The sequence below is a fragment of the Serinus canaria genome, chromosome Z (genome assembly GCF_022539315.1).
Source record: "Serinus canaria isolate serCan28SL12 chromosome Z, serCan2020, whole genome shotgun sequence".
Lineage (NCBI taxonomy): Eukaryota > Metazoa > Chordata > Aves > Passeriformes > Fringillidae > Serinus > Serinus canaria.
This window is the reverse complement of record NC_066343.1, coordinates 53,416,206-53,443,107: the sequence shown is the minus strand read 5'-3', so window position 1 is coordinate 53,443,107 and position 26,902 is coordinate 53,416,206. Positions and strand designations below refer to the sequence as shown.

Genomic DNA, 26,902 nt, shown 5'->3' with positions numbered 1-26,902 from the left:
TGTAAATTAAAATACTGTCATCAGTTCATTCATCAGTGAAATCTGAAAGAATTGTTCTCCCTAGACCACAGATCTGCTGTGGTAACTCCATTAAGTCAACAATGACAAGACAGCTAAAAATCCTGACTGTATTCAAGGTAATTTTACAAATTACCTTGAATACAACTCATAATTAAAGCCTCCTATGGAACTCAGTTGTTTGAATAACTGTAATTCCACAGAACATGTATATTTATGAATAGGGCCTATTTATAAAAAATGCAGGACACAGCACATGAAAGAGATCTAGGATACCTCAGTGTGTATATTTAGCTTTCTCTTAATATATTCTTTAGAAAATTAGAAATGACAATGATCTTTTCTAGCATTCAACGTACACACTAAAGCCTCCATTCTAACCTATAATCCCTTCTTCTCCTTAATTCCCACAGTAGACTACTTTTGTGATAAACAGAGATAATGTCAAGCATCAAATACTTTCCTATTATGTCTTTTAATAATCAACCATCAATACAGGCTTAATTCAGATGAACTGCTCAAAAAAAACCAAACACACACACACAAAAAGACAAAACACAAAACCCCTGTGCTTAGAGCATCAAACAAGCCTAAATTGCAGCTTAAGAACACATGCTGCGAGCAGAAGCTTACAGTTTGCTTTTTTTAAAAGCTTACTTAAAAATCAAGAGATCCAGGCCGGTGGAGAAAGAGAGAGCGAGAAAGAGAGAGAGCGAGAAAGAGAGAGAGCGATACGAAGCGGGCGAGAAAAGAGAGAAAGAAAAGAGCAGAAGAGAAAAGAGAGAACGAGAAAGAGAGAGAAAGAGAAACGAGAGAGAAATAGAGAACGAGAGAGAGAGCGAGAGAGAGAAGCGGCTTCCTCCTCGCCCGCGTGCAGCGCCTAATTCGCTCCTACGGTGCTCGCCCGCGTGCGCTACCCGCGTGATCTCCCGCGTCCGCGGCCCATCGTTCCTCCCTCGCGTTCTCGCCCGCGCTCCGTTCGCGCCCGCGTCGCTCCCCCGCTTTGACGCGCTCTCGTGCGGCCCGGGTGCGCCCGCGGCGAGCCCGCGTGCGCCGCGTCGCTCCAGCGTGCGCGCCGAGTGAGAGCCAGAGTGCAGCGAACAGTAGAGAACGACGCGTGATAGAAAGATGCTCGCAGCGTGAGCGCAATAGTTGCAGCACCGAGGAGCGAAAGCTGAGCGCCCGCAGGCAGCCAGAGTCCGCCTCCCGCCTTCGCGACCCGTTCGATACCAGCCTTTTACCGCCCGCGGCGCGACCGAGTGGCGCAAGATGCGGCCCGATTGCGACGCACGCGTGCGAGCCAGAGTGGCAGAGACAGATGCACGAGAGCGAGCAAGCTGAAAAAGATAGAGCACTAGTGAAGACGGTGAGAGACAGAGTGACGAAAAGGTGACGGAGCAGCTGAGACTCCAAGTGCAGAGCCCTCTTTCGCGCCCGCTTCTCGCCCGCTGCGCGGAGCTTGAGCGCCGGCGTCGCTCGTCACGCGACGAGCACCGAGTGCGCTCTCCGGCTCCGCGTTCGCTCCCTGTGCAATCTCCCTCCTTGCTCGCCGCTCTTCTCGCCCCTACGTGCGCTCCCCTGCGCTCCCTCGTGCGCGCCCGGTTCTCTCCCGAGTGCCGCGCTGCGCCCCGCGTGTACGCCCTCCTGCCTCCCGCTCGCCCTCTCGCGATGAAATGAGAGATCCAATAGAGAGAGCAAAGAGAGAGACAGAGAAGAGAATCATATAGAGAAAGAGAGTGAGAAAGATAAAACATAGCGAGAGAAAGAAGAGATAATAGAGAGAGAAAGAGAGAGAAGATATAGAAGAGAGAGAAGAGAGAGAGAAAGGAGAGAGACAAGAATAAAGAAACAGAGAGAGCAAGCGAGAGAGAAAAGAAAGAGAGAAGAGAAGAGAGAAAATATAGAGAGACCAAGATATGATATAAGATAGAAGAGGATAGATGATAATACATATATAGAGAAGAGAGGGAGAACATTCCCTGCAAGACGTTTATGATCTTTTTTTGGTTGTAACAAGGCAGTACTGTTTCACTTGAAATGTGTAATTCTTCTCTTGAATTCTTTTCTTCCTGGGCTCTACTTGATCCTTCAGCAAAAAAAATAAATGCATTTATAATAGACTGGTTAAGCAAAAAGCACCAAAAAAATTGACATTTCTTGGCTGTTTAAAAAGCCTTTTATTTAAATTTGAAACTTGAAAGCCTTTATTTAGAATTGAAATTTAATTTGAAAACAACTCTTTTCTCTGACAGTCTTACAGAACTGTCTTGATACTAAGATCATACTGAATTAGAAATTAATTATGAATAGCAAATATTTGTGTGTAAATTTTAGCCACTTTGGCTTGCATATAATAACTTCATTGTTGCCAACATAAAGCAGATATTCTCCCTGCACACATTTTCTATCCGTAAGTTAACACTGCCATTTAAACAGCTATTTCAATTACCAGTTATTTCTGTTGTCACTGAATGCATTAGGTATGTCATCTTCATGACAAAAGCAAGTATTTGAAAGGAGGAGACTAGGCATTTTTAAGTGTTTGTATGACTACAGTACAAACAGAATAAAAAACTTATCTTTTCCAGAGCATTCTTACAAATCAAAGCCACTTGTATAAACACAATAAGATGGCTACAAGTTACAAATATATTTAATTCAACATAGTATGAAAAATAATCCCTTTATTACCTAACCAATGCTATTGTGAAAAGAGCTGCAAGCAACTTCCTGCTGAAATTTTATATTTTGTCATTAAAATGTAAGCAAACTTTTACCATGTGCACCATATATAAATGGTGCCCATGGTAAAACAACTTAAACAACTGCTACTTAACTGGCCATGGTAAATTTAAGGGAAAAAATCACAAAGCAATAAATTCAGGCGAGCAACACCTTGCTTCAAGGTCTCACTTTGTACAAAGACGGTCAAGTGAAAACCTGCTGCCTTCACTCACAGCTGCAGAATTGAAATCAGACACCTCCTTCAGAGAAGCTGGTAAACATGTTCCCAAATACTTGCTCCAGAGAACATCTACAGTTTTTTCTTGATTACATTCACTACTTAATCAGTGGACAATTTTAAACAGTTTAAGTTAAAATGAAGACACTACCATAGCCAGCTGTATCCTAAGAAGCATTACACAGACTTGAACTCTTATGGCAAGATAAATATACAACCATAAAGGCAAATCAGGTTTGCCATATATGGTGTGCAATTCCAATACATGCTGCAATTTCCAAACCATATTTCTTTGGGGACAGGGATGAAGGGGTACAAAAATTATTTCTTATGGACACACTAAAAACCCTAGAGTAAGACTCTGGAAAAGGTACTGTACAAATACATAGCAATAAACAATTTTCTGAAACAACTTATAGTCTAAATAAATAAAACAGTTTAAAAACATAAGGGAAAATAAATACAGCACAAGGACTTATGCATGACTGCACAGGATGCAAAGCTCCTATTTCTTCCTTTGCTATACTCTTTAAGCCCATCCTGTCCTACATCAAGTAAAAAAAAAAATCACAGATTTTAACTGAAATACCTAATGGCCTTTGCTAGAGTGAGGGAGAAATTTAAAACAATATATGTCCATCTTCTCTTATCTACCTGATGATAACATGTAAAATAGATCAGTACTTAAGCATTCCAGATAGGTAGCTACAGTGATTTATTCCGTTCAAAATGATTATCTTTGCACATGATCTAATCATCCTTGATTGCATGCTGTTCATTCAGTAAAATAGTTCCTGTGTATCAAATCTGGTAGTGCAGCCAACTCCACAGATAGGAGCTTACAAAAATTGAAGTCACACTCTCTGTAGCAATCTTTTCATCAAACACATGACAGTCCAGTAGGGAAAGTTCAGTGGCCCAGTACAGATCATAAAAATACAGCCTCATTTAACAGTCACACTGTCTGAAATACAATCTCAGAATTTTGGTGCATAAAGACACTAGTAAATTTTTCACAGGGAAAACAAACAGTGAAAAAACTACTTATTACCGCAAAGATAAGGAACACTCACACTCTAACTGTAGTTCTTCAATGCAAGACAGAACTAAGAGAGCCCTGTGTTGTGTGTATTTGCAAGTTGAGCATGAGTCAGCAGTGCCCGGGCAGCCAGGAGGGCCACCCGTGTCCTGGGGGCATCAGGGACAGCATCACCAGCTGGGCAAGGGAGGGGATTGTTCTGCTATGCACTGGGGCAGCCTCACCTCCCTCATCTTGAGTGCTGGGGACAGTTCTGGGTGCCACAGTATAGGAAAGATATAAAGCTATTGGAGAGTGTTCAAAGGAGGGCAACAAAGACCATGAAGGGCCTTGAGGAGAAGCTGTATGAGGAGTGGCTGTGGTCACTTGGTCTGTTCAGCCTGGAGAAAAGGAGACAGGGGAGACCTCATTGCAGTCTGCAACTTCCTCATGAGGGGAAGAAGAGGAGCAGACACTGATCTCTTCACTCTCATGACAGGACTTAAGGTAACAGCATGAAACTGAGTCAGGGGAGGTTTAATTAGGATATTAGGAAACTATTTTTAACCCAGAGCGTGGCTGGGCAGTAGAACAGGCTCCCCAGGGAAGTGGTCACAACACCAGCCTGACAGAATTCAAGAAGTGTTTGGACAATGCTTTGGGCACAGGGTCTTCGGGAAGATCTACAGGGCCAGGAGCTGGATTTCAATTATCCTGATGTGTCCCTTCCAATCAAGCATATTCTATTACTCTGTGATTCTATGTATTTAATTCTTACCCTCATTCTCATTTGTACTGTTGTTTCCATCAGTAACTTCAAAGGAATGCGTCCTGTGGCTAGCATGAGACTACTTTTACTTTCACTGGCTGGCTATCACACACACAAAACTTGTTAAGTGCCATGCTCATGCTCCTCCCTATGGTGCACTAATTTGTCTTCTCCAGTCAATGAAACTACATGGAATTTTATTAATCCTATTCCTTTTTAGTTGACAGGAATTAACAGATAAACAGTACACTTGACTAAATTTTATTTCCATAACAGAAAGAGTTAAAAATAATAAAGGCTGCTGCATTAAGTGCATACTTTCCTCAAATAACTTCTCAGCTATATAGCAGCATTTTCAACACAGGAAATCTAATGGCTGTTTTTACTGGTATTTTTTTCTCTTTTTTAAACAGAATATCACAAGTGAAATGATTAAATCCTTAACAGATACTGAACACTAGAAGAACACATCAGGTATGCTTTTTATTCAGCTGCTTTTTGAAACATTTTCTTCCCTTGACATCATCAACTATCCTGTCTTCACTATCTATTTTTTCAAGCTTTCTTTTACCCAGAAGCTACTCTGAATGTCTATGAATAAATCTAGGCAGTATTTTTTCCTGATTTATAATAATCAGAAAAATAGTATTTAGGCACTGCCATCAGCTCAAACACTGATATTGCAGAACTTTTGGTCTGCATATGTCTTAGCATATCCTTTCTAATAGCAGACAAAAATGAAGTCATTCTGGACCAGCCACCAACTTAGGCAGAAATCTGGTCTTGACTACATTCACAAGCACCCAAACCCAAAAGTCAGACGAGGTATTTTTCCTGTAATTAGACAAGATCATCTCTGGTATTTTGCACAGGCAAACCAGAAAATTCCTTAGTGGATAAGATATTTACTTTCACATATAAGAAGATTAACAGCTTGCACAGTCATGTAGTAAAAGACTCATGTAGTATCCCACACAAATTAAGAATCTAAGGTTATCCTCCAGCACTGTCTTCTCATTTGCCTCTTTAGCAAACATCACCTTGTCAGCTGAAAAGACAGGTACTCAGGAGAAACATTTAAGACAAAAGACCATCCTCTTATCTGCAGAGATCACTGAAAGAAAATCTCTTACATGAAAGTCTTTCAGTCAGGCTTAAGCATGCACAAAATGCAGTTGGCTCATGCATTACTACAGGCCATAGGGATTTAGCTGACATATTTTGCATGTGATGCACACCCCAGAAATGCTTTAATGATTTTATAGTCTTTCACTTCATATATTAAAGTGAATTATGAACACTTCCAAAATTATGAGTATCCAGTTGTCTGTTTTGTTCTTCTTCCAAGAAATGGAGATGATGCACATACACTGGACAGCAACATGCATCAAACAACTGCCTCAGAAATTATTTAGAAGATCTTTAGGCCAATTGAGATACAACCATTTGATATTTTATAAGAACAAGCATTTTTCCTAAGAAATTCAGAAATACATGAGTAACAATTTGGCAAAACATTTTTAACTTAAGGCTTCAGATGTCCTCACAACTTAAGCTTCTCTTATATAAGGAAGTGCAGATGCCAAAATTGAACTCAGATTCTAGCAAACCAATAATGTGAGTGAAACAATTATACATGACAGAATTCTTCACAAGGTGAGGCCTACACAGATGTATATTCTAGTCAAAGTAAGGAGCCACCTGGCCAGTTACCTCCATTGACTGAGTGTGACAAAAGACAAGCACAGCTTTTAAGGTCCAAATAATTCATATCACAGTTGATACCTTAAATGACAGCTAAGAATTGGATCTCACACAGGAATAGGCAGTTATAGAATAGTGTAACTGTATAACAAACCAAAGCAATTTTTAAAGGAGAAAGCTCTTTAACTTTTGGGAACTATTTTGCAAGAAAGAATGCCTAGCTAATTAGAAGATATCAGACAATTTACTGGCATTCCTGCTGTCATTTAGCCTTTTCACTCATAGCCTTCCTCTCTCTCAATTACTTGCATTGTTACAATTATCTGCATTTGTGCTTTTCTTTCTTTCAAGGGTTATAAAGTGTTACTATATTGAATAGAAGGAATCAAAGTTTCACATCTTCTAAACCACTAAAATGAGCTTATTACTTACTCAAATTCTGTGGCATAATATTTGAAGAAGCCTATTAGCAAATCTCCAAGGCTTGATCCATTTTTTGAGACGTAAGGAGGAATGGTACGTGGCGCTTGATGAACAAAATGCAACTGCATAGTAGGATCAAAACATTCCTGTCAAAATAAAATCAGAGTGTGTATATATATACATACATATATATATATATATACACAGAGATAGCCTTAACCCAGATGCATGTATTTTCCACAATAAGAAAGCTGCCTATTGTTTGCTTATTGTAAGTTCAAGGACAACTTACATACAAGCCAAGGACTATATCTATTCTGCCCCACTGAATACTAGTTACTTCCCCTAAACGCAGGTAGAATCATCTTGCACAGGAGCATACAAGAGAAAGAATTTTAACATGGGGGAATCTTTGAACTAGACTTGCATTTAAAAACACAAGAGCAAAAGCTGAGCCTATACTCAGCTGACTGCAGTTCAGCTGAGAAATACATAGGTGAAGTTAATGCACCTATTGCCAATTTCCCATAGCTTAACTGAAATACAGGAATAACCCAGACGGAAGGCCTAACATTGCTCCTAAGCACCCAGTTAAAAACTGCATATGAATGAACCTGCATTCACCCACAAAATAAGCATACAGACTGCAAGTATGACTTCCTCTAGCCAAGAATTAAAACAAACAAACAAAAACCCAACAAAAAAACCCAAACTAGCAATGAAGTTATACAAAACATGTGAATACACAGAATGCTGCATTTCAGCTGAAGTATGCTTTTCTGTAGGGGTAGAGGGTGAGTATGATGGGGTAAGAAAAAAATCAGGTTTGCTGTGAAAAGAAAGCACTATTGCCAGCTTAAAAAGGAATCTATACAAGACTAAATACACATGGTTTTAGAACTGCCCTGCTGTTTCAGTGTCCTTTGCATCCTTTAATTTCTACTGATAGACTGGAAGTAAACATTATCTCCTCTTGGTACAGGAATCATTTTTATAACTTGCTGATACTTGGTTTTAACGCTGTTTTACAGCAATGTTTTGCGTTTTACTAAAAATGAACTCAAGATACACAGAACCAAACATTACATTCACATAAAGACACACATTTATGTAAATTTAGGAACCTGTTCACTTATTACTATATGTTCTTTCCCCTCCCCGCCCATTCATTTTTTAAGAGTAGTATCAGACATGATTCAAACTTTATAGTACTAGAATAGCACTAGAAGTACTACATAGTGTAGTATTATTTCCATGTCCACAGCTGGCACTACTTCCTTTGAGAAAAGCACTGTTAAGTGACAAAACCACTAGGACTGGAAAGTTTGAGACTCCCATCTACTTTCTGTCAGCTCCAGCAAAACTTCCTGTGTGCAACACCTTTTGGGGGAAAAAAAGCCATTCTTCTAGAGATAGAAAAATTTCAATGGTTGATCTCATAAAACATTATTTTAGTTCACAAAGCTCAGAATTTAACAGCTTATAGATCATCAGAAGACACCAAAACAATGGAAACACAGATATAAAAAGCAGATATGCAGTATACAAAGATCTAGAAAGGAACAGTTTTTCCAATGCCATATAGTAAATACAGTTTTAACCCTAAAGTTCATCAGAAACATACTACAATGGAAGTCACTCCTTGCCCATCCATACAGAAAGCTAAGGAAGAGTCAGAACAACTGAATTCAGAATTAGCAGTACACCAGCTGATGAAGAAACATACAAGGGAGAATGGGGAAAGTAAGAAGAAAACAGGCCACTGACCTACAAAAATACAAAACAGAAGTGCAATGAAATTACAACAGATGTCGACTACAATTAGTAAGTGTTTGGAGGCAGTAGAAAAGGAAGACAAGAATAATTTTTTTAAACTTTGAAGATTTAATTGCCTGAGAAGTTCTCAATTGCAAGAGAATTCTGCCATCACCGTGAGGTTGATATCCTCAGCAGCTAAAGAGTTAGGCTTTATTTTATTATTTTCATAAAAACAAGCTTTTTTTTACTGACAGACAATACAGTATCAGACAAATCAAAGATGTTCTTACTCAGAAAGGCTTTTGCCTTCAAGAAAATACACACATATTATTCTAGACATGTGCATTACTACAAACACAGGTTACATGCTAGAGCAGCTATCTATTAAAACCCCCAACCACCTAGTTTAAGAGACACACATAAGTAACTCTCATTTCCGCTTGGTTTAGCGGTTATGTCACTATAAAAATTGCTCTTAAAAAGATAACTATTCAAAACTATTAACTATTGCAAAATAGAAGGCATAACTGATATGACTTTTCTGGAAGAAAATAAGAAAATAAGACTTATTAAGAGAAACTAAAGCAATGTATTAATCACATGCTTGTGATAGTGTTAGTAGATTTATTTTCTATGCACTGTGGGTTGCTGATCACCCCACAGAGAAGGCAAAACCAAGTGTTTCATCTTTCTGAAATACAGAAAATTTGTTATGTAAGACTTTGCTATTACCATATTAGAAAGCTCTACATGTCAAGCCAATTAATTGCTACTTAAAATTGGCAAGATTCAGTGACAGCTTCTGTCAAGATATACCATTATTCAATAATTCAATTACCAACAATATAATTTAAGGTCATTTCTTAACAAAGGAATCACTCTGTGTCCAGTGAACAAGAGATCAGACCAGCTAAGGGACACCTAGTTATTTTTTTCTGCTTTGCCACAGACAATCCATGATACTCCCCTAGCTTCAACTCATCTCCATTCACCTGCTGTAAAACAAGGATAACAGTATTTTCCTTCCCACTAGAGGGACTCAGGGAATAACTAGACAAACAAAACAAGGTACGGCTTACAGATTCCGCACATAGGTGAGGTTGCTACAAAAATGGAATTAGAAAGCACCTTTTGAAGTACATTTTCTTTCCTTAACTTGCTCTGGAAGGCAAAAGATTCAGCTTCTATTAAAACTAGTCCCTACTTCGCTTACTGTGTCTTTGCCTCAAGCCATCTTAAGAGACAGAAATTAGATTCAGGATCTGATTGAGCAACAAATATAAATGAGCTCTCCATTATTTTAAGATATCCCAGAAGAGAGGCTCGACAGTCTTTTTCCTTTTTTGCTGGATCTCTAATTTTCACCTTGACTGGCTGATTTCTCAAGAAACAGTATTCAGCAACATGCTTCATGTTCAAGTTACATAATGCTTTTAGGTATACTCATTCCACCTTACACACTGGAAAGGAACACAACTGTACATAAAAAAAAGATTTATATTTGAATATTTTTGATGAATAGTGAGTTTAACTCTGATTGTACAAGATCCTTTGTTCAAAAAAATTTAGTTGTAACATCAGCATAATGTCTTGACACGCCTAAAATATCCTTTTCACCAGTCCTATAAATGAGTACTTAACTCATCTTTGAAAAGCACAACTCAGTGTGAAACAAACTGCGTCTTTCCAAGGCTGAGTTGCATGGTAAGGACCATCCCACCTTCTGCCCCACCCTTTGCAAGACATGTCATGAAGCTGAGGCAGCAGAAACAAAAATGTGCTCATGCTAGAGTCCTTGAAGTTCACCATCCAGAGCATTCATGGAAACCCAATTTCATCTTGGCTTCAGTTAAAATACCAGACTTCTTGAAGTTGGCACAACTTTCCTTATAAGGCACAAGTTTCCTTATAAGCATCATTGACAGCAGTGTTCACCAACCGCAATGGTTTAATCCACCACAGGTTCTCTAGAGCTTATCTATGAAGTCCTGACATGGAAGCATGTACTATATAGACTGAAAAACCAATGAACACATTTGGTGGGCTATTTTCATCTACCTAATCTGGCTAGGGGGCATAGGAAACTCCAAAATACAACCCTGCATTTGATGTGGTCTGATACTCCCCCTAAACTAGTGTCTGCAAAACACATCCGCTTCGTGCCAGATGGAAACTCCCCCACGACAATAGAATGCAAAAGTGGGCAAATCTGGTGGCTTTCCAGGACTTCTCACCCTTCACATTTGTAGTATGGATTCACTGAGACACAGATTCTGTCTTTTGTTTCCTCCTAATTATAGGCATGTCTCTCCTATGTGGTGCCAATAATTCAAGATAAGAAGTTTCCTCCAGATCACAGAAGTTTTTTCAGGCCGCAAATTTGATTTTGAAAAACTGTGGGTAGATGTATATAGGGAAGATGCAGTATGTTTGTATAATTTTTGTACAGAGACACAACTCTGACCAGCTGCAATAATAAAAATATATGGTTTCTTTTGATATTGAAATTTGCCTGTGCTTTTTAATTATTACCGCAAGCCACAAGGCAAAAATTGTTTTGCCATATTTTTAATTTAAATTCCTTCAAAATATCAGTATTCAAAAATTTCAAGTTTTATATTTTTTAAATACTTAATTATATTCCTAATGGAGACAGTAGATCAAAAACATACTTGCAATTTGGTTTGCAGTAAGCACGCATAAAATATTCTTCTAATTTTGTTAGCAATTCTAGAATATCTAGTCTATTCTCCAAATATAAGAAAGTACAACAAAACCAAGGATAATCTGTATCAGAACAGGGCAAAAATGCAGTTCTTACAGCACTGCTCACCTGCAAGTGATTTACCATTTTCACACAACACAAGATAAAACTCTGCATTTAGATTAATTAGATTTTTCAGCTTAATGCACTGCATACATTTACTTTAATGACTGAGGGAAGTAATTTTTGTATAGTATTCTGAAGATCTCTCCAAAGTTTGAACAAGACAAATATAAATGTCTGCATTATAAATACAGAATAGTCAAAAGTTGCCAGTTTAAACACTTTTCTTTAAATAACATGCTTCACAAAACTTAGAACACTAGAGCACACAAACTTTAATGAAATGTAATTAGCAAATCTAGCAATTCAAAAACCTATCAGATAAAGCTAAGGATACAAGAAATGAAAGATAGCTTCAAAAGCTCTTCAGCACTCCCAATGAAGAAACCAGAAAGTAGAGAGTACCATAAAAAAATCACAGGAAAGATAAAGACCACAAAAATATAGTAAAGGTATCCCTAAGCAGATTTATAACACATAAATAAAACTGCAGTGAATTATTGCCCAATGCCTTCTCCTGCATCTCAATTATCTCAATTACCCAAAATGGCTGACACCACAGTATTTTCTCCCTGATGTTCAGCATCACTAAATATTCCCGTTTGAGCACTATGGGAAATACAAGCAAAAGACAGAAAGGCTTTCTGATACTAGCTTGGCACAATTGCCAGCAACCAATAAAAAATACCCCATATGTAGACAGGAACACCAAATTATGTCAACTATGAATAAAGAAAAATTTTAACTGACACATATGAGACAGGTAAAGAGGAAGGAACCAGGAAATTTTTGTAAATAAATTACAGCAAAGAACTATTCAGCAATAGCACTTCTGTGCACAGGCAAATATTTAGGAGGGCAGTTCTTACTTCTAGATAATTTTTCTTAGATTAAATCTCACTAATAACACTCCTAATTCTGGATGGACCAAAGCATACTGATTCATTGACTTCTCCAGAAATTAACAGAGTATGATCTGACTACAGAAGCAAAGTTCCAAAAAGGTGTTTTCTTTTTGGACTGAAATAAAATTTTGTGATGTCTCAAGTTTCCTTAGTAATCCATGTATGACTCATTTTCTGCACATGGAAATATCAGGCAACTCAATAGCTGTAGGAAGGTATGGAATTCTGAAGCAACAGAGCTGAATGAAAAAGCACTACTAAACACATTAAGATACAGGAACCAGAAAGTTACAGCTGACACAGGGATATTTCCAGGCCAGCAAAAAGAGAACTAGGTCAGTGGTTTTCATTAGCACTTTCTTCTAACTGTGTGTCGGATCTTCCCATGCATAACAGAAATTTCATTAAAGAAATTATCAAAAGCAGCAAATAATCTTTTTCACACTTAGGTCTGGCATATCAATGACCTGACCTACTGGAACTGTTAATTCAACTTAATCTGTTAGAGACAGTTAAGAGTTCATATATTTACATAAGCAGGGTCACACATATATATGATGTAGTAAATCCATAAGAAACACTTACTGGGTAATTTTTTTGGAGGGATGGAAGGATGGGTTCAGGTAAGGCTATAAAAAAAAAGGTCAAAGTTGCTGTGATTCACGTAATTCACATGGAAGCAATATCATATCAACTACACCAAAGAGTTGCATTGAAATTCTATCTTAAAAACATTTATCAAGAACTTCACTTTCGTGCATTTTGTAACATAAGTTATTTGGCAAACATTTCTATTACTGTACTTAGTACTGTACAGTACTATAGGAAGTTTATTCAGCTAAAGAAAAGTCTTACCAAGATACTACTATATGTAAAAGGCATGAAAAATTCTATAGCAGCTGGGTACAGCTTTATTTCTGAAATTCATATTCAGAATTCATGGCTACAGGAAAATCATCTAGATTCCCTAAATGAAAAATAAGAGCTTCACTCGTCTTTTTTTCCTTACATGTAATACAATTCTATGAACGAGTCTACAGTTACTGCAAAAGAACATGTTTTTCAGCTGCCAAGTATTACATAATGAGTCTCCAAATGTAACCTATTAAAAAATGCTCAAAACACTTAGTAGGCATTGCTAGCAAAATCCCCATAAAATACACAAATACAGTCTAATAGTATTAGCTGGTCTGCTAAATGGCAAATATGAAGATCATGCAGTCATTAACAATACTAACAAACATAAAATTATCTAATTATTGGTCACTTTTATGAAAACCATGGATTGGGAGTGCATCTATTGAACTATATAAATTAGATACATAAAAAAAAAAATCGCTTAAATTAGGTGGTCCTATAGATTAAAAAAAACCCCAAAGCATCTACATCCTACTCAAACAGCCATAGAACCGTCAGAACACTCCTCAAACTAAGGCTTTAACATCATGTCTTCAGCATGGTTTAGGAAATTGGTCTACAATATTCACTAGGGAAAATAATAAATAAATTCAGTACACAGGTCTTGGACTTAGTTCACTCTTCTATAAGGTCTTACAGGTGAAGAGATGTCACAGAATTCTAATTCCATAGGGACAGCAGAACAGCAGCTGAATCAGAACAGCAAAATTCTTAGAATGTGATTGGAGTATGTTCAAAGAGTAGAAGATACTATCAGGACTGCTAAGAAAATTACCACAGCCGCTTCAATAACATTTTTGTTTGTGGGTGTTCATGTTTCTGCAACATCCTGGATACTTTCCAGCTCTCTACCACACTAAATTAAAAGGCAACAAAATCAGAGCAAACAATCAAGGTGTTGTATCTAGGTGTGTATGTTTTAGTAAGCTTTACTAAGAGGATGGATGGGAGGGGAATAACTATCACTTACCACTAGCATTTGCCCTATGAGTTTCCTTTTCTTACTGTTCAAGTTAATTAGACATATTATCTGGAAGAAAGTTCATGTACAAGACACTGATCTATCTACAAAATAAACTCAAGCAACTTTAAACTTGGGTCCAAAGACATCCACATTAGTAAAAGAATATGGAAATAAGTATAGAAAAGAATTTGCCTAGCGAAGGCAGAAACACTAGTGCAAAAGAAAGGTATTCTTTTTTTCCCTCCACAGTTTCAACAAAAACACTATTAGAAATTCTAGGACACAGGCTATTTTCAGGAATATCACATGCATATAGCAGGGAAAAAAAGCTTAAAATCTGCATGAATAAAACATCAGAACCTAAAAGTCTGATGCTTATATGGTATCTAGCACTGTACATGTACACGGCCACACCTCAGGGGCTTTTTTTTTCATGCCTTTTTTTTTCCCCCCATAGAAAAGGCTGAGGAAGCACAGGTAGAAGGCTCCTCTTTGGTTTCCGGACTGCTGATCTTCCCAAGACAGCTGACTGATCACAGCTCTGCATGAAAACGATTATTTGAACCCTTTTTTCCTCTTTCTTAGACAGCTGTGGCAGCTGCCAGAGATGACTACAGTAGATGTCCTTAAGCATTTTTGTTAAGCAGTACTTGAGTTTATTTTATAGCTACACAGTGTCCTCCAGGTACTTTTTTTTTTTCAAAACTTTTTAAAGGTGGTAACTCTCCCTCCAAAGAGCAGATCCACTTGTTAAAGACAAAATACAACACCAAAGAAATGGAGTAAAACTCTCTTTACTTTTAAGTATTTCTGCATAGGAGATGCTTGTTGTATTTCAATTAAGAGGAAAACTACACAAATATGAACTGAAAAGGGACAGTTTAAACATGTAAAAAATACTTACTCTGTAAATAGTGCAAAACCATCAACACAAGACTATAGCTGCTTAAAGTACCACGACTGGCATCATTTATCTCATGAAAACTTGCCCACTTCTTAACAACAAGTACTAATGGACGAACTCGATTCTCAACTGCAAGTAAAATAAACAGATCTCAAAAAAGTACATTTAACTAGATAGCAATTAATCAACATTTGCTCTTACTTGATGAACATGGTAGTTTTGTAATCTAAGGTTACATTCTGTAGGCATTTTATAGAATTTACTTATTGAATTCTACAATTACTATCCATCCTATAAAAATCAAAATACAGTACTTGCATTTGCAAACAGCCTTTTGAGTAGTAAAATACAAAGACACAACACAAGAGGTACACTAGGAAATTTGCAAGGCGTCTTTCTACTTCTAAGGTCTTTCCAGTTTGTAATTGTACCAATTTTCCCTGAAAAAACTTGCTGCAAGGACAGACCCTATGTTATTTTATTTAATTTAGGCTATACAAACTTTGAAGGCAGGGAAAAGAATTATAGTGGCTGGCGGACACAGTTGATTCTAAAGTTTACATCAGGATACATGACAGCAGTAATCTCTGCATCCAAACATAAATTTTAAATCTGCTTTGTCCTCAATAGCTTTTTATGCAGATGACAAGTTAGATACAATATCTCTTTAAATTAATACATATGCATTTAATAAGGAAAAATATAAGTACAGCCATATGCCAGGTATGATTTTCAGAATTTCTGGTGAATATAGATAACCTTCTAATTAAAGTATCTATTGTAGGTAAACATCACCCACCACAAACTCCTGGGACTGCGGAATAGTTTATTATTTGCAGGTATGCAGAAGCAGATCATCAAAAAAACTTATACTTTCTGGAGTATCTTTTCTGACCTGATATCATCATACAAAGTTTTGTATTCTGCTTATCAGGACATGAAGACAAAAGACATCCTACCACTGCGTCAGTTGGGTGCTCTCTGTTATTCTCTAAAACTATCAAGCATGATTTTCTCACTACATGTTTAGAGTGGTTCAGCACACATACCCATTTAATTGGTACTCTTCTAAGAATTAATGTCCTACTAAATCTGGAACACCTTTGGAAACAACCATACTCCTTACCACTAATCACCTTATTCCTGACATTGTTCACCAGTGGTTAAACTAAAAAATATAACTGAGTACACCAATTGTGAGATGCCAAAAAAGTACTGTACAGATACCACATGAGGATGCATTAATTGGAATAGAATTTTTCCATGAGAGAAAAGTGCAAATAGATTCCAGTTTCAAACATAGCTATTTTGTGTCACAGCAGAAAACATCTTTTTTTAGTTGACCTCATTTTGAGATATTAAATTCTGTCTGCTGGTGCATGTAACCAGTATATAACAAAGTTAGTGTGCAATATGGCCAGTAAATTTTGTCTGATACTTCAATACTAGCTACCTCTCAAGAAAATGCTCCGTAATATTATTTGCACAAAGCTAAAAAGTCCAGCCTCCATTAACTGAAGACTATCTAGCAAAAATTGCTGATTAATCACAGACATGGTCCCTTCAACAAACTGCTGATAACATAACAGCACAGACTTTGCCTTCTAGCTGTGCCTAATCCACCCACATTTTCTGTGGACGTTTTGTATCAGCTTGCCTCATCGTCCTCAATGTTTTCTAGACCACTCATGCACCAACACTGAAGAGTTAACTTCAAAACAGAGAGAAGGGCATCCACAGAAATTTTTGAGTTTTAGCTTTTTTATCATGTTCGCTAAGATACTTAGTCCCTTATTTGCCTGAGCATCTAATTTATTATAGAGGAAAACAGACCAATACATCTTGCACATCAGAGGTAATTTTATAATTTCTTTCCCCTATACAAGTTGAAGACCTTCAACTACACATATACCTTCAACTACACATTTAAGTGAGCAGGATAATACATTTAAGGCTATCCGCCCTTGCTCATATGACTTATAAAAAGTATGGAGACAGTCTGAAAAAAGCTTCCATTTAGTTTTGTGTGCCCTATGTCACCTGAGTTTTCTGGTCGAAGGAAGAAAAGACAGACAATGTGTATGCCGTATGATATTTAGGAAGGTCCAGAACATTGGGAAGATAATGTTTTCAGTCACAGGTCTCCCTTTGCTATTAACTCACCCCTTGACCTCAATAAAATATTATTCAGCCTTCACCAGTAAACATGAAGTTGATTTTGCTGGCCCTATAAAAGTGAGCACCACAGCAGAACAGAAGAGAAAGTGGGATACTAGGACTGCTTCCACTGCTTTTTTCACATCTGGACTTGTCTGCCCTACAGTGATTTTCTGAGAAAAGACAATCTATGACAGAAGCTACAAACAAGTATATCAACATTAGATTTTGTGAAGTGACTGCTCAATGATTACTTCCTAATATTTTTAATACTTGGAAGCAAATCCTTTTCCAGGCATACACTTTCTTGAATGTATGAAGAAATTACAGTTAACCAACTGATCCAGGACAAGTTGTAGACTCTCCCAGTAACATGAATATGGAACACCAACTACTTTGACTGAAATATTAGTAAAATTTAACTAGTGAAGGCACCTTCTATTGGTAACTGCCTACTCTAAATAGAAAGAATTTACTTTATGCAAGAACTGAAGAAGAGGATAAAGGAATAAATGCAAATGGCCTAGAAGAAAAAGGCTGAGGCACGCTCCTTTATCTACTTATCTGACAAATGACATTGCAATGTTAAGAAAGAAACTCTTAGTTTACCACTAAGAGTGCTGTTGTTATTACCTTCCTTTCACAAGGCTGTTTCACAATCTCTCCCTAAAATGCAAATTCCTGAGCAGACACAAACCAATTTTGATTTGGGATTAGTATAAATACTGAAGCAGTATTTTGGATTTTCCAAGCAAAGACTCTGCAACAGCATACAGACATAGCTGGCTATCAGCCATCCATACTGTCATTGGCTGTAAGGAAATAAAAGAAGCTGGAGATTATACCACTAGATAACCATTACTATAATGATCTTATTATCTGTAGAATACCTGAAGTAGCCCTTGTACTAGATATATGGACCTCAATATGAGGACTCTTTTTTTATCTTCTGAATATTATAATATTCAGTTAAAAACATACAGCTGTTTTCTCCATGTATTTAGAATAAGCAACAAGAACTTATCTTAAAGCTACTTAATGTAGCTAAATAGGTAATTATATATATAGTAATCTATTAAATTTTCATAGCATATCAATACCAAAATACAAACTCTAAAAGCAAAGTTTAAAGACATAAGAAAATACAGTAAGAACTTACTGAATGCATAGCTTCTCAGAAGGAATGTATTTCTTATACCTATCACATTGTTTACATTCAAGTCGAAATCCACATTGCTATTAGGGAGGCAAAAAAAAAAAAAAAAGCATCATGGTATTTAATTTCTGAATGTTTACTACCTACTTTATGATAGATATGGAGAAAAGTAATTTCAATATAAAGCCCTGTAAACTTTCTTCAGAGTTTTAAATGCCATGATTTAGTTTGTTTATAGCACCTGAGCCACTTACAGTCTTGAACTCCTTTGTTATAAAAATGTTATTGTTGTTTTAAATGAAGAATACATGTAGATACAAATTTAGACTTTACAACAACTTAGTATATCTTTTTTAACTTTTACCAAATCTTTCTCCCAACTACATTTGCACTACATGATTTATTACAGACAACTTTTGACACCAGAAAGGATTCTCTGAGGTATTAGTTTAGGAAATTATGCCAATTAACTGAGAAAGAGAACTGGAAGAGGTCAGAAGGTAAGAGCTATTTCTGCAATGACAGTAAGAGAGAATCAGTATGTAGGAATAAAACCAATTCTGAGCAAACACTATATGTTTTGCAATAAAACAGTTTTGATACTTTTCATTCTGTTAAGATTAACTAAGGAAAACAAGCATTAACTGCTTTATTTACAACACAAAGTGCCCCCAGGTTTGAATTTCCTACTGCATATAGAGCCTAACTACTCACAGAACTCGAGAAATTATATTGCATTCATGGTCAATAATCCATATCAACACTAATTTGCAATAAGAAGAGTCTGTTATTAGACAAAGAAGTAGCTGTTATGTGATATATAGCTATTTCCATTTTACATGCACAAGTTTCCTTTACATAGCATTTGTTCACCCAAATACTTCTTTGGATTTTCTTGATTATATAAGGGGAACACGGACCTGACATTCATTAAAAAGACAATAATTTGAGGCCAACAAGAAATTTTTAATGTATTTTGAGCATTTTACATTTTTTACACCTTTCATACACTTTTTACATCAAAAAATTCTTTGCATCTAAACTACTGCATAATTTTAAACCTGAGTTAGTATCAAACATAGCCTTTTATATGTTTTAGGAATATAGTACATAACAGTACAGGAAATTAACAAGCTTCAGCTACCACATCACAGTTGTAAATATAAGCATGAACACCCGTAAGAATATTAACTGTATGTGCAAATAAAATAAAAATATCAGACTGCATGTGTAATTCCAATTAATCCAAACTGACAACAAGACTGTTTACCAGATGCCGATTGAAGCAAGTTCTATTGCATGTTTACGAGCTGTTGCAGTGGTGACAAGTGAAAAAGGTTTTGTACTGCTTGGACTCAAGTTCTACTATAAAGCACTAAAGGAGAGGAAAAGAGTCAACTGCACATCAACTGTAGCAGAAGAAGAAGTTTTTTGTATGTTCTGTAGTATAGAGCTCTTGATTATTAATAAAAGGCTTTCTGGGAAGCAGAACCAGCACTAGAATAATCTCCTGGGAAAGACTACCAAAAAAAAAAAAAAAGGTAAGTCTTTAGGTGCAGTTGATCTTCTCTTACTTTTACAGCACTATAAACCCCGAAGTTTAAAGGTTAAAAAAGAGAACAAATACAAACTGAATGCTTTCTCATTCACTGAATCAAAGTAATAGGAAACAGCTATTTTCAGTTATATATGAAATATATATATATAAATATTTCAGTTATTAGTAACACATTAGAATGTTAATCTCCAGATACAGAGATAATACCCATCGAATTCAACCACCTTCTCCCAGCAGCTAAAAAACACTGCCAACAAAAAAATCAGCTCTCACAGGAGGTTTGCAATGTTTAGTTTCCATTTTGGCAAAGACAGGCTTAGTGCCCTGGGTACAGGACATCCAATCCATTTTTCAAGACCTCTGTGAAAAAAAGCTTGCATATGCATTTTTTGTGCATCTGAGCCTACAAAACACAAGAGGCCAGTAAGAGACTAGAAGGAGACAAATGTTTAAATAAAAAGACAAAACATGGTGGTGACAGGTTATGTAAGAGTTAGATAACTGTAAAGACAGAAAACAAAACAAAAATGAACTACAATCAAAAATAAAATCCCAACCCAAAATGACGACATTCACCACCACTCCTCTCTTCCACAAAAGCAATGTGGAAGATGGAAAACCAGATGGTGAACAATACTGCTTTTTACTCTGCAAAAATATAATGTGCTGCTTCTAGTCTTAGAAGCTCATACTTTGATTCAGTGGGAAATAATGAGTTCTTTAAATCCTATCTGTAAGATATACAATTATCATGACATTTTTTGAAAGTGACGCCATTATGGACTATCAGTGCTTACAAAAAGACTTCTGTCTTCTCACACAATCACTTCTATCTGTTCCATATTAAAGGTCTCTTTTTAAAGTTTATTTTCTCATTTTAAATTGGGGAAAAAATATTCTTGCTATAATCCCATAACTCATTCAATATTTGGACCAGGAATGTATCATGACATTTATATATGAAGACTAGCATTGCTATATGTAGCTAATCCAAATAACCCAAATTTTAGTTTGACAAGTACCATACTCTCAGGAAGCATGGAAGAAACAACCTTCTGTACTGTTAGAAAAGAAAGCAAAAAACATTCAAATTTTTAAAAAAGGTAGACAATTATACTCAAGTAAATATGGGACTGGGTGTAAATGAAGAAAAAAGTGTAAAGTAAAAACCCCAACAAGTGTGTATAATCTCAGATGAAACAAAAGGTTAAACTGATGATATAGACTAGTTTAAATTGTAAACATGACAGATTTAGTTTTATTAGGGCAGGAACCTAGCCATGATAAAGTTATATTGTGATAAAAACATGTTGTGATATGCTTTCTTAGGGAGAGGCCAGAAAAGTATGCTTATTTGCTCTTAAAAGACAGAGACAGGGTTACAAAATTTTAGATCTGTAGACAGGTTAAGAGAGTTATATTAAAGTTGTTCAAAGTCCTATTTAAAAAGAAAATGAAACAATGTTACTATAGGAAACTGATACATATCAGTGTTACAAATCTAAGCCAATGAACATTACTCATATTGTCAACATATTTCAGTGTTTGCATGACTTTTTCCTGTCAGATACTTTGATCACACACAATAAGAAAGACAACATTATCTGTCCTAGTGCAATCCACTAAATTATTCTCGTGTCTTCATAATGAATATACAATAAATTCAAGAAAATATCACCACAAACTAGTTTGTTTCAGCGTTGTTTGTATAGCTCAATAGTTATGTGTCTGCACAGCAAGCAAAATTATATTTCACGACAGTTTTCTTCCAACCACTGTTATTCTGTGAAATAATTTGGAGTCCAGTATGTACAAATAACCCACAGAAATATGTGATATACTGCTTCTAATTCACATCACAGGAACTGAATAGCATCTCAACCACAAGAGGTGATTCAGATCATCAAGGCAATAAGCTGTCACTACATGCTAGCTCTACAAACTTGTGGTAACAACTACAGCACCACACAAATAAACACACAAAATAGTGGGACTACTCGTAAGGGCAGTACACATATAGAATATTTTCCCATGTCAAAGTCTAAAAGATTAGGCTGAACAGAATACTTGCCTGACTTTATCCCTGATTTCACTATTGGCACTTTTGCTCTGATCAGCTGAGGTCTCTCAATGTAGCTTGCTGAAAGAGAGAAAAATATGCAATAAAGTTTCAAGCAAGATGCAGATCTTAATAAAAGATCCTGTAATAGAATCTAATTGACTGGTTTATAGCAAATAGCAGCTTATTAAATTTAGCAGGGTAACTGTAGCAAAAAAACAACCTATGCAAGTAGGTGGAACAACCCTCACTAAACATTAGAGAAGAAGTAAATAGAACATAAAGACTTTTCCGAGGGAAATATATTCCATAAAATTTAACATAAGGAATGCAGTACTACAATGCTTTCATTGAACAGTACTTGTAATACAAATCCTGAATAGTTATAATTAAGGTACAAAATAAAGGAGCAAGAACATATCCAACCAGGATGGGCTAATGATAGGGTTAAAACTTGTTTTGAAAACTGTTTATCTGAATTATAAACTACACACCAGGAAATGCTACTGAAAACATGATAATGCTTTCTATCAAAGATGGGGTAAGCTTTATCTGCCTTATGTTTTAATAGTGATAGGACATGCAATAAATCCACACTGATGATGATTATCAGATGATTACCTACACAGTATGCTACCAAATGCACCTTCCACTCAGCTCCACAAAGCTATTACATAGCCATATTGTTGTGAATTCCCTAGACTTCATGATATCTCAGCCTCTATTCAGTAGTTTCCCATAATCCTGAATGAATATTGTGCCCAAGAAAGTAATAAAGAAGAAAGAAAGGAAGAGCCTGTAGGTTGTATGATATCAATTTCATATTGTATGATATGAAAAGGTGCGATTTTAGTAACTACTTCTGTTGCCAAATCTAGGACCACTTGAATTTTTCCATATCCAACATCGTATATTTTCCCATTGTTTTTATAAATTAACCTCGGATTAGCATAAATAAGCATGCACAGTTCAAGTAATACAGACTAAAAATAACATCGAATAACTTTTTTTCCTTTCTCTCCAGAAAAAGCAACAAGGTACTTCTATAAGCTGAACAGCAAGCTTGATTAAACAGCATAATCTCCATTGCTTTTGGACGACAAATTCAGATTTAGTGGAACAAAAACTGTACAATACTCAATTAAAACAAACTTTGTTTTTGAGACTTTCTGAAACTGTTTTGTGGATATGCATGTTCAGACAGATTTGACTAGAGGCAATCTTTTATCTGGATTTTAATGCATCGCACAAGCTTAAGCAACACAGACTGGTACTCAGAATAACGACAATCTTACTAATTTATCGATATTAAAGGGAGAATCTTAAATGAACAACTTCAATTCATGCTCGCTGTCTGCTAAATTAACACGAGCATCCCCTCCTTCTAGCTGCACCTTCTGACACATCCAGGCATCACTCATCCAGCATCACAGAATATTTCTAAAGTGAGAGTCTAAAGCATGCAGAGCTCTCTGCCTCCTCTCTATTCACTAACAAATTTATGACAAAGATTCCCAAAGCACTAACACATGGTAGGACATGGCAGACATCTATCTGTATGCCAGAGCAATTAAACTTTCCTCACTATGATCCTTCCTAATGCTCTTCAGAGGTTAAGTGACCTCATTCTAGGGACAATCTACTTCCAAACACATTCTTTTCTGCAAGTGCCTCCCTACACTTGATGGATGCTTGTGTCAAATTGGCTGGCTAAGAAAAAAAGATACATCCCAAAACATAATCTCAGTCTGTTTCATAGGGTGGTAGAAAGTAAGGAAGAAGACAGAAGAGATAAGAGGAAGTTAGAAGGCAGTAACTTCCTGCCGGTATCCTCTTTCTTGGCTCAGTCCAATGATGCTCTTAGCAGAATCTATATTGTACCTTACATATACATACAGGGAAGAAACAGTCACAAATACAGGGTGTGGAATTCTTGAAGGTTGAGTAAATGCCTTAGTAAATTGACTATGTGATCATGAAAGCTAAGACCAGAGAGACTACACAAAAATACATGAAAATAAATCTGTACAACTGCTCAGTTCTAAGTATTAGCAAAAAAGAATGTAAGTGACTTCAAAGAAGACTAAGCATTGTTTCATATATAACTTATTCATGATAAATTTCAGACTGAAAAGCTTAATTCCCTCTCTTCTTTTACATAATAAAATATTAAGCAATTGTAGAGAATATTAATCCCAAACATGGTATTTGCCAAAAAGATCTTCGACATCCTGGGCACAAAGCCCGCTCTTATTGATTCGATTATACTACATTAGGAGAAACTGGACAACACAGAAGTCTGTGAATCCACATTAATGAAGAAACTAGGAAGGTACAACCCACCACAGGATGAAGTAACTGCTGATTTTTTGGAATTCACTCAATGATCTATCCTTCAAAGTCACTCAACTGAGTTCAAAATCCTTTGCTTGTCCCAGCTATTACACATTTCCCACTAGACCACCATCACGCAGATTCCACTCTGATACCCTAGTCTCAATGCTACTCTACCTCTTTGTAAATCTAAGTGAAAATGAGCTTTTTGCTATTTATGCAGACAGTAAATACCTGTCAACCTAATACTATCAAGGTGCTCTTCAAATGAATCCCACACAGATGAATCTCAAGTGAGAAATCAGTCTGACATTTACTCTCAGTGGTTTAGATATACACAAAAACAATGAATAAAATATCAGAAGCTTTTCCCACTTTGTTATTAGACTATTCAAAAATAGAACACGTTTTCATTTGTTGGTATTCTAGATGCAGAATGACAACACAGAAAAGCCTCTGCTCTAAGACTTAGAATGTGATGGACTAAAACTCCTTGCTCAGACTTGTTACCTTTTACAAACCCAAAACAAGCTAGAGTTTATACAGATTTTGAATTCATTTCCTAACCTCCTAATCTAATAATCACATTCAACTCCATATGAAGGATAAAAGAGATGGCACTTAAAGTTCTGAAAACAAAACAAACTGTGAAAAGGACTGATCTAATTTGCACTTGGAATGCTTCTTCATCTATCCATCATAGAATTAAGGTGAAATAAGCACAGAATCACACTTTTAATGTTCTTATATTGGAATGCAAAGGAACACTGCAGGGTGCAAGAACAAAGAAGGAGATGTCATAAGAGGCACAGATAGAAAAAACTTCTCCCAAGTTTCTGAACCAAAAAGATCTGGAAAAAGGTTAAAAAAGTTCCAAAACTTTACCTATGCCACAAATAAATATATTATTTCTTTTTGTCCTTTAACTCTTTCAAAAAAGCAGAGCAAGAACTTATTTTAAATAGCATCTTGTATTTTCTCCCTGTAGTTGTTTCTCTTACATCTTGGCACACACTTTGCTAGCTTTCATGTTTGGTACACACTATGTTTATTTCCATTCCTTCCTGTGAAGCAACAGTAAGTTTTATGAGTGCTCACACACTTGTTAAGAACATGCTGCAATCTCTCCTCTACAGAGAAAGAAAGAAATACTTAACTAATACTGTCAGAGAGGTATTACCTTAAAATTATAGGATAGTATCACACATCCTAACAGGGCAGCAAAAACTTGAAAATAATTACCAGAAGCAGCTTTATACATTTTAGGTAGACAGCCTCTCCTTGATTTATAGTAAGCACTACTGAGAACAAGAAAAACTTCAGTGTGTTACCAACATTATTCTCATATTAAATCCAAACCACAGCACTGTATTAGATACTAAGAAGAACATTAACTATCTCACCTGAAACCAGGACACCTCCTGTTACAGAAGTACTAAACCTTGGCATAACTGAGCTGTAGCTTGTAAATTAGCTGAATCTAGGTGTAAAGCCCCATGTGCCAAAGCCTTTTGGTTTTGGACATTTTTAGCCAACCTTTGTCTGTTAGTTCTATTCACAAAACATCCACACACAGACACAGGACAGACTGCTACAAATAGGAATTAATGCCACAGTGATGTTAAGATTCTGAAGAGATGTAAGAGGACTACATACCACAACTAAGGGAGCCTGACAGGAGTGGTAATCTCAGCAGTGCTTTGTCCTGTCTTACCTTCCATAGAATATTTTGATTAAATCAAGCAGACCAAATGCACTTGCAAGGTATCAGAGAATTACAAAATCAAAAATGGGCAAAGGCACAAATCACTTGGGGATCACTTGCACATGACCATCATACCTTTCCGGTATGGTGAACAAACCTGATTTTGTCTAAGACTTTGTCACAGAACAAGAGCTCTTGAAAAAGACTGCTCATTTAGAAGCTTCTTGAACACTAAAACCACACCTATGTTATCACTGTGCTATCAGAAAGCACTGCACCACAGACAGAGAGAGCTGCACCACAGACAAATCCAGATTAATTTTCAGACTTACGCAAATGTCAATAATCAGTAATAATAAGCATTAAATATCAGATGACTATTCAGCAATAAATGTATCAAGTCTTTCTTCCACATGAGCTGTTAAAATCTGTGCATGCATGTTTGCCAATGAAGAAAATTTGAAGTCTGCATTTAAACTTACGGTTTGTTCCTCTTAGCACTGTAGGACTGTTCAAAACATCACTATAAGGACTAGCATCAAAGAATATACCACAAGTCTGGGAAGCAGGGTGATAAAGTCATTGATATCAGTAAATGTTAGAGTATTTTATAATTCAAAGGAAGATACAAAAGCCTCTTTGAAGTAGAAGGATTTCACATTTCAGTCAAGAACTACCTGAATGTGAATTCTTAATCTGAAGAGAGTCTAAACAATAAGCTAAAGAAACTATGAACTGATATGTTTTATCTGTATTTGCTGGT

General features: G+C 36.4%; 1 protein-coding gene across 1 annotated transcript in view; it reads right to left on the bottom strand.

The window, feature by feature from the left end:
- TENT2 (terminal nucleotidyltransferase 2) overlaps positions 1 to 26,902 on the bottom strand; it is a 46,665-nt gene that overhangs the window by 13,214 nt on the left and 6,549 nt on the right. Inside the window, exons 8-12 of the mRNA XM_050986657.1 lie at positions 22,118 to 22,181; positions 18,487 to 18,563; positions 15,171 to 15,299; positions 12,970 to 13,013; positions 6,904 to 7,040 (exon numbers count right to left, since the gene is read on the bottom strand). Of these exons, the coding sequence (XP_050842614.1) occupies positions 6,904 to 7,040; positions 12,970 to 13,013; positions 15,171 to 15,299; positions 18,487 to 18,563; positions 22,118 to 22,181 (451 nt within the window). The remainder of the gene's footprint in view (positions 1 to 6,903; positions 7,041 to 12,969; positions 13,014 to 15,170; positions 15,300 to 18,486; positions 18,564 to 22,117; positions 22,182 to 26,902) is intronic.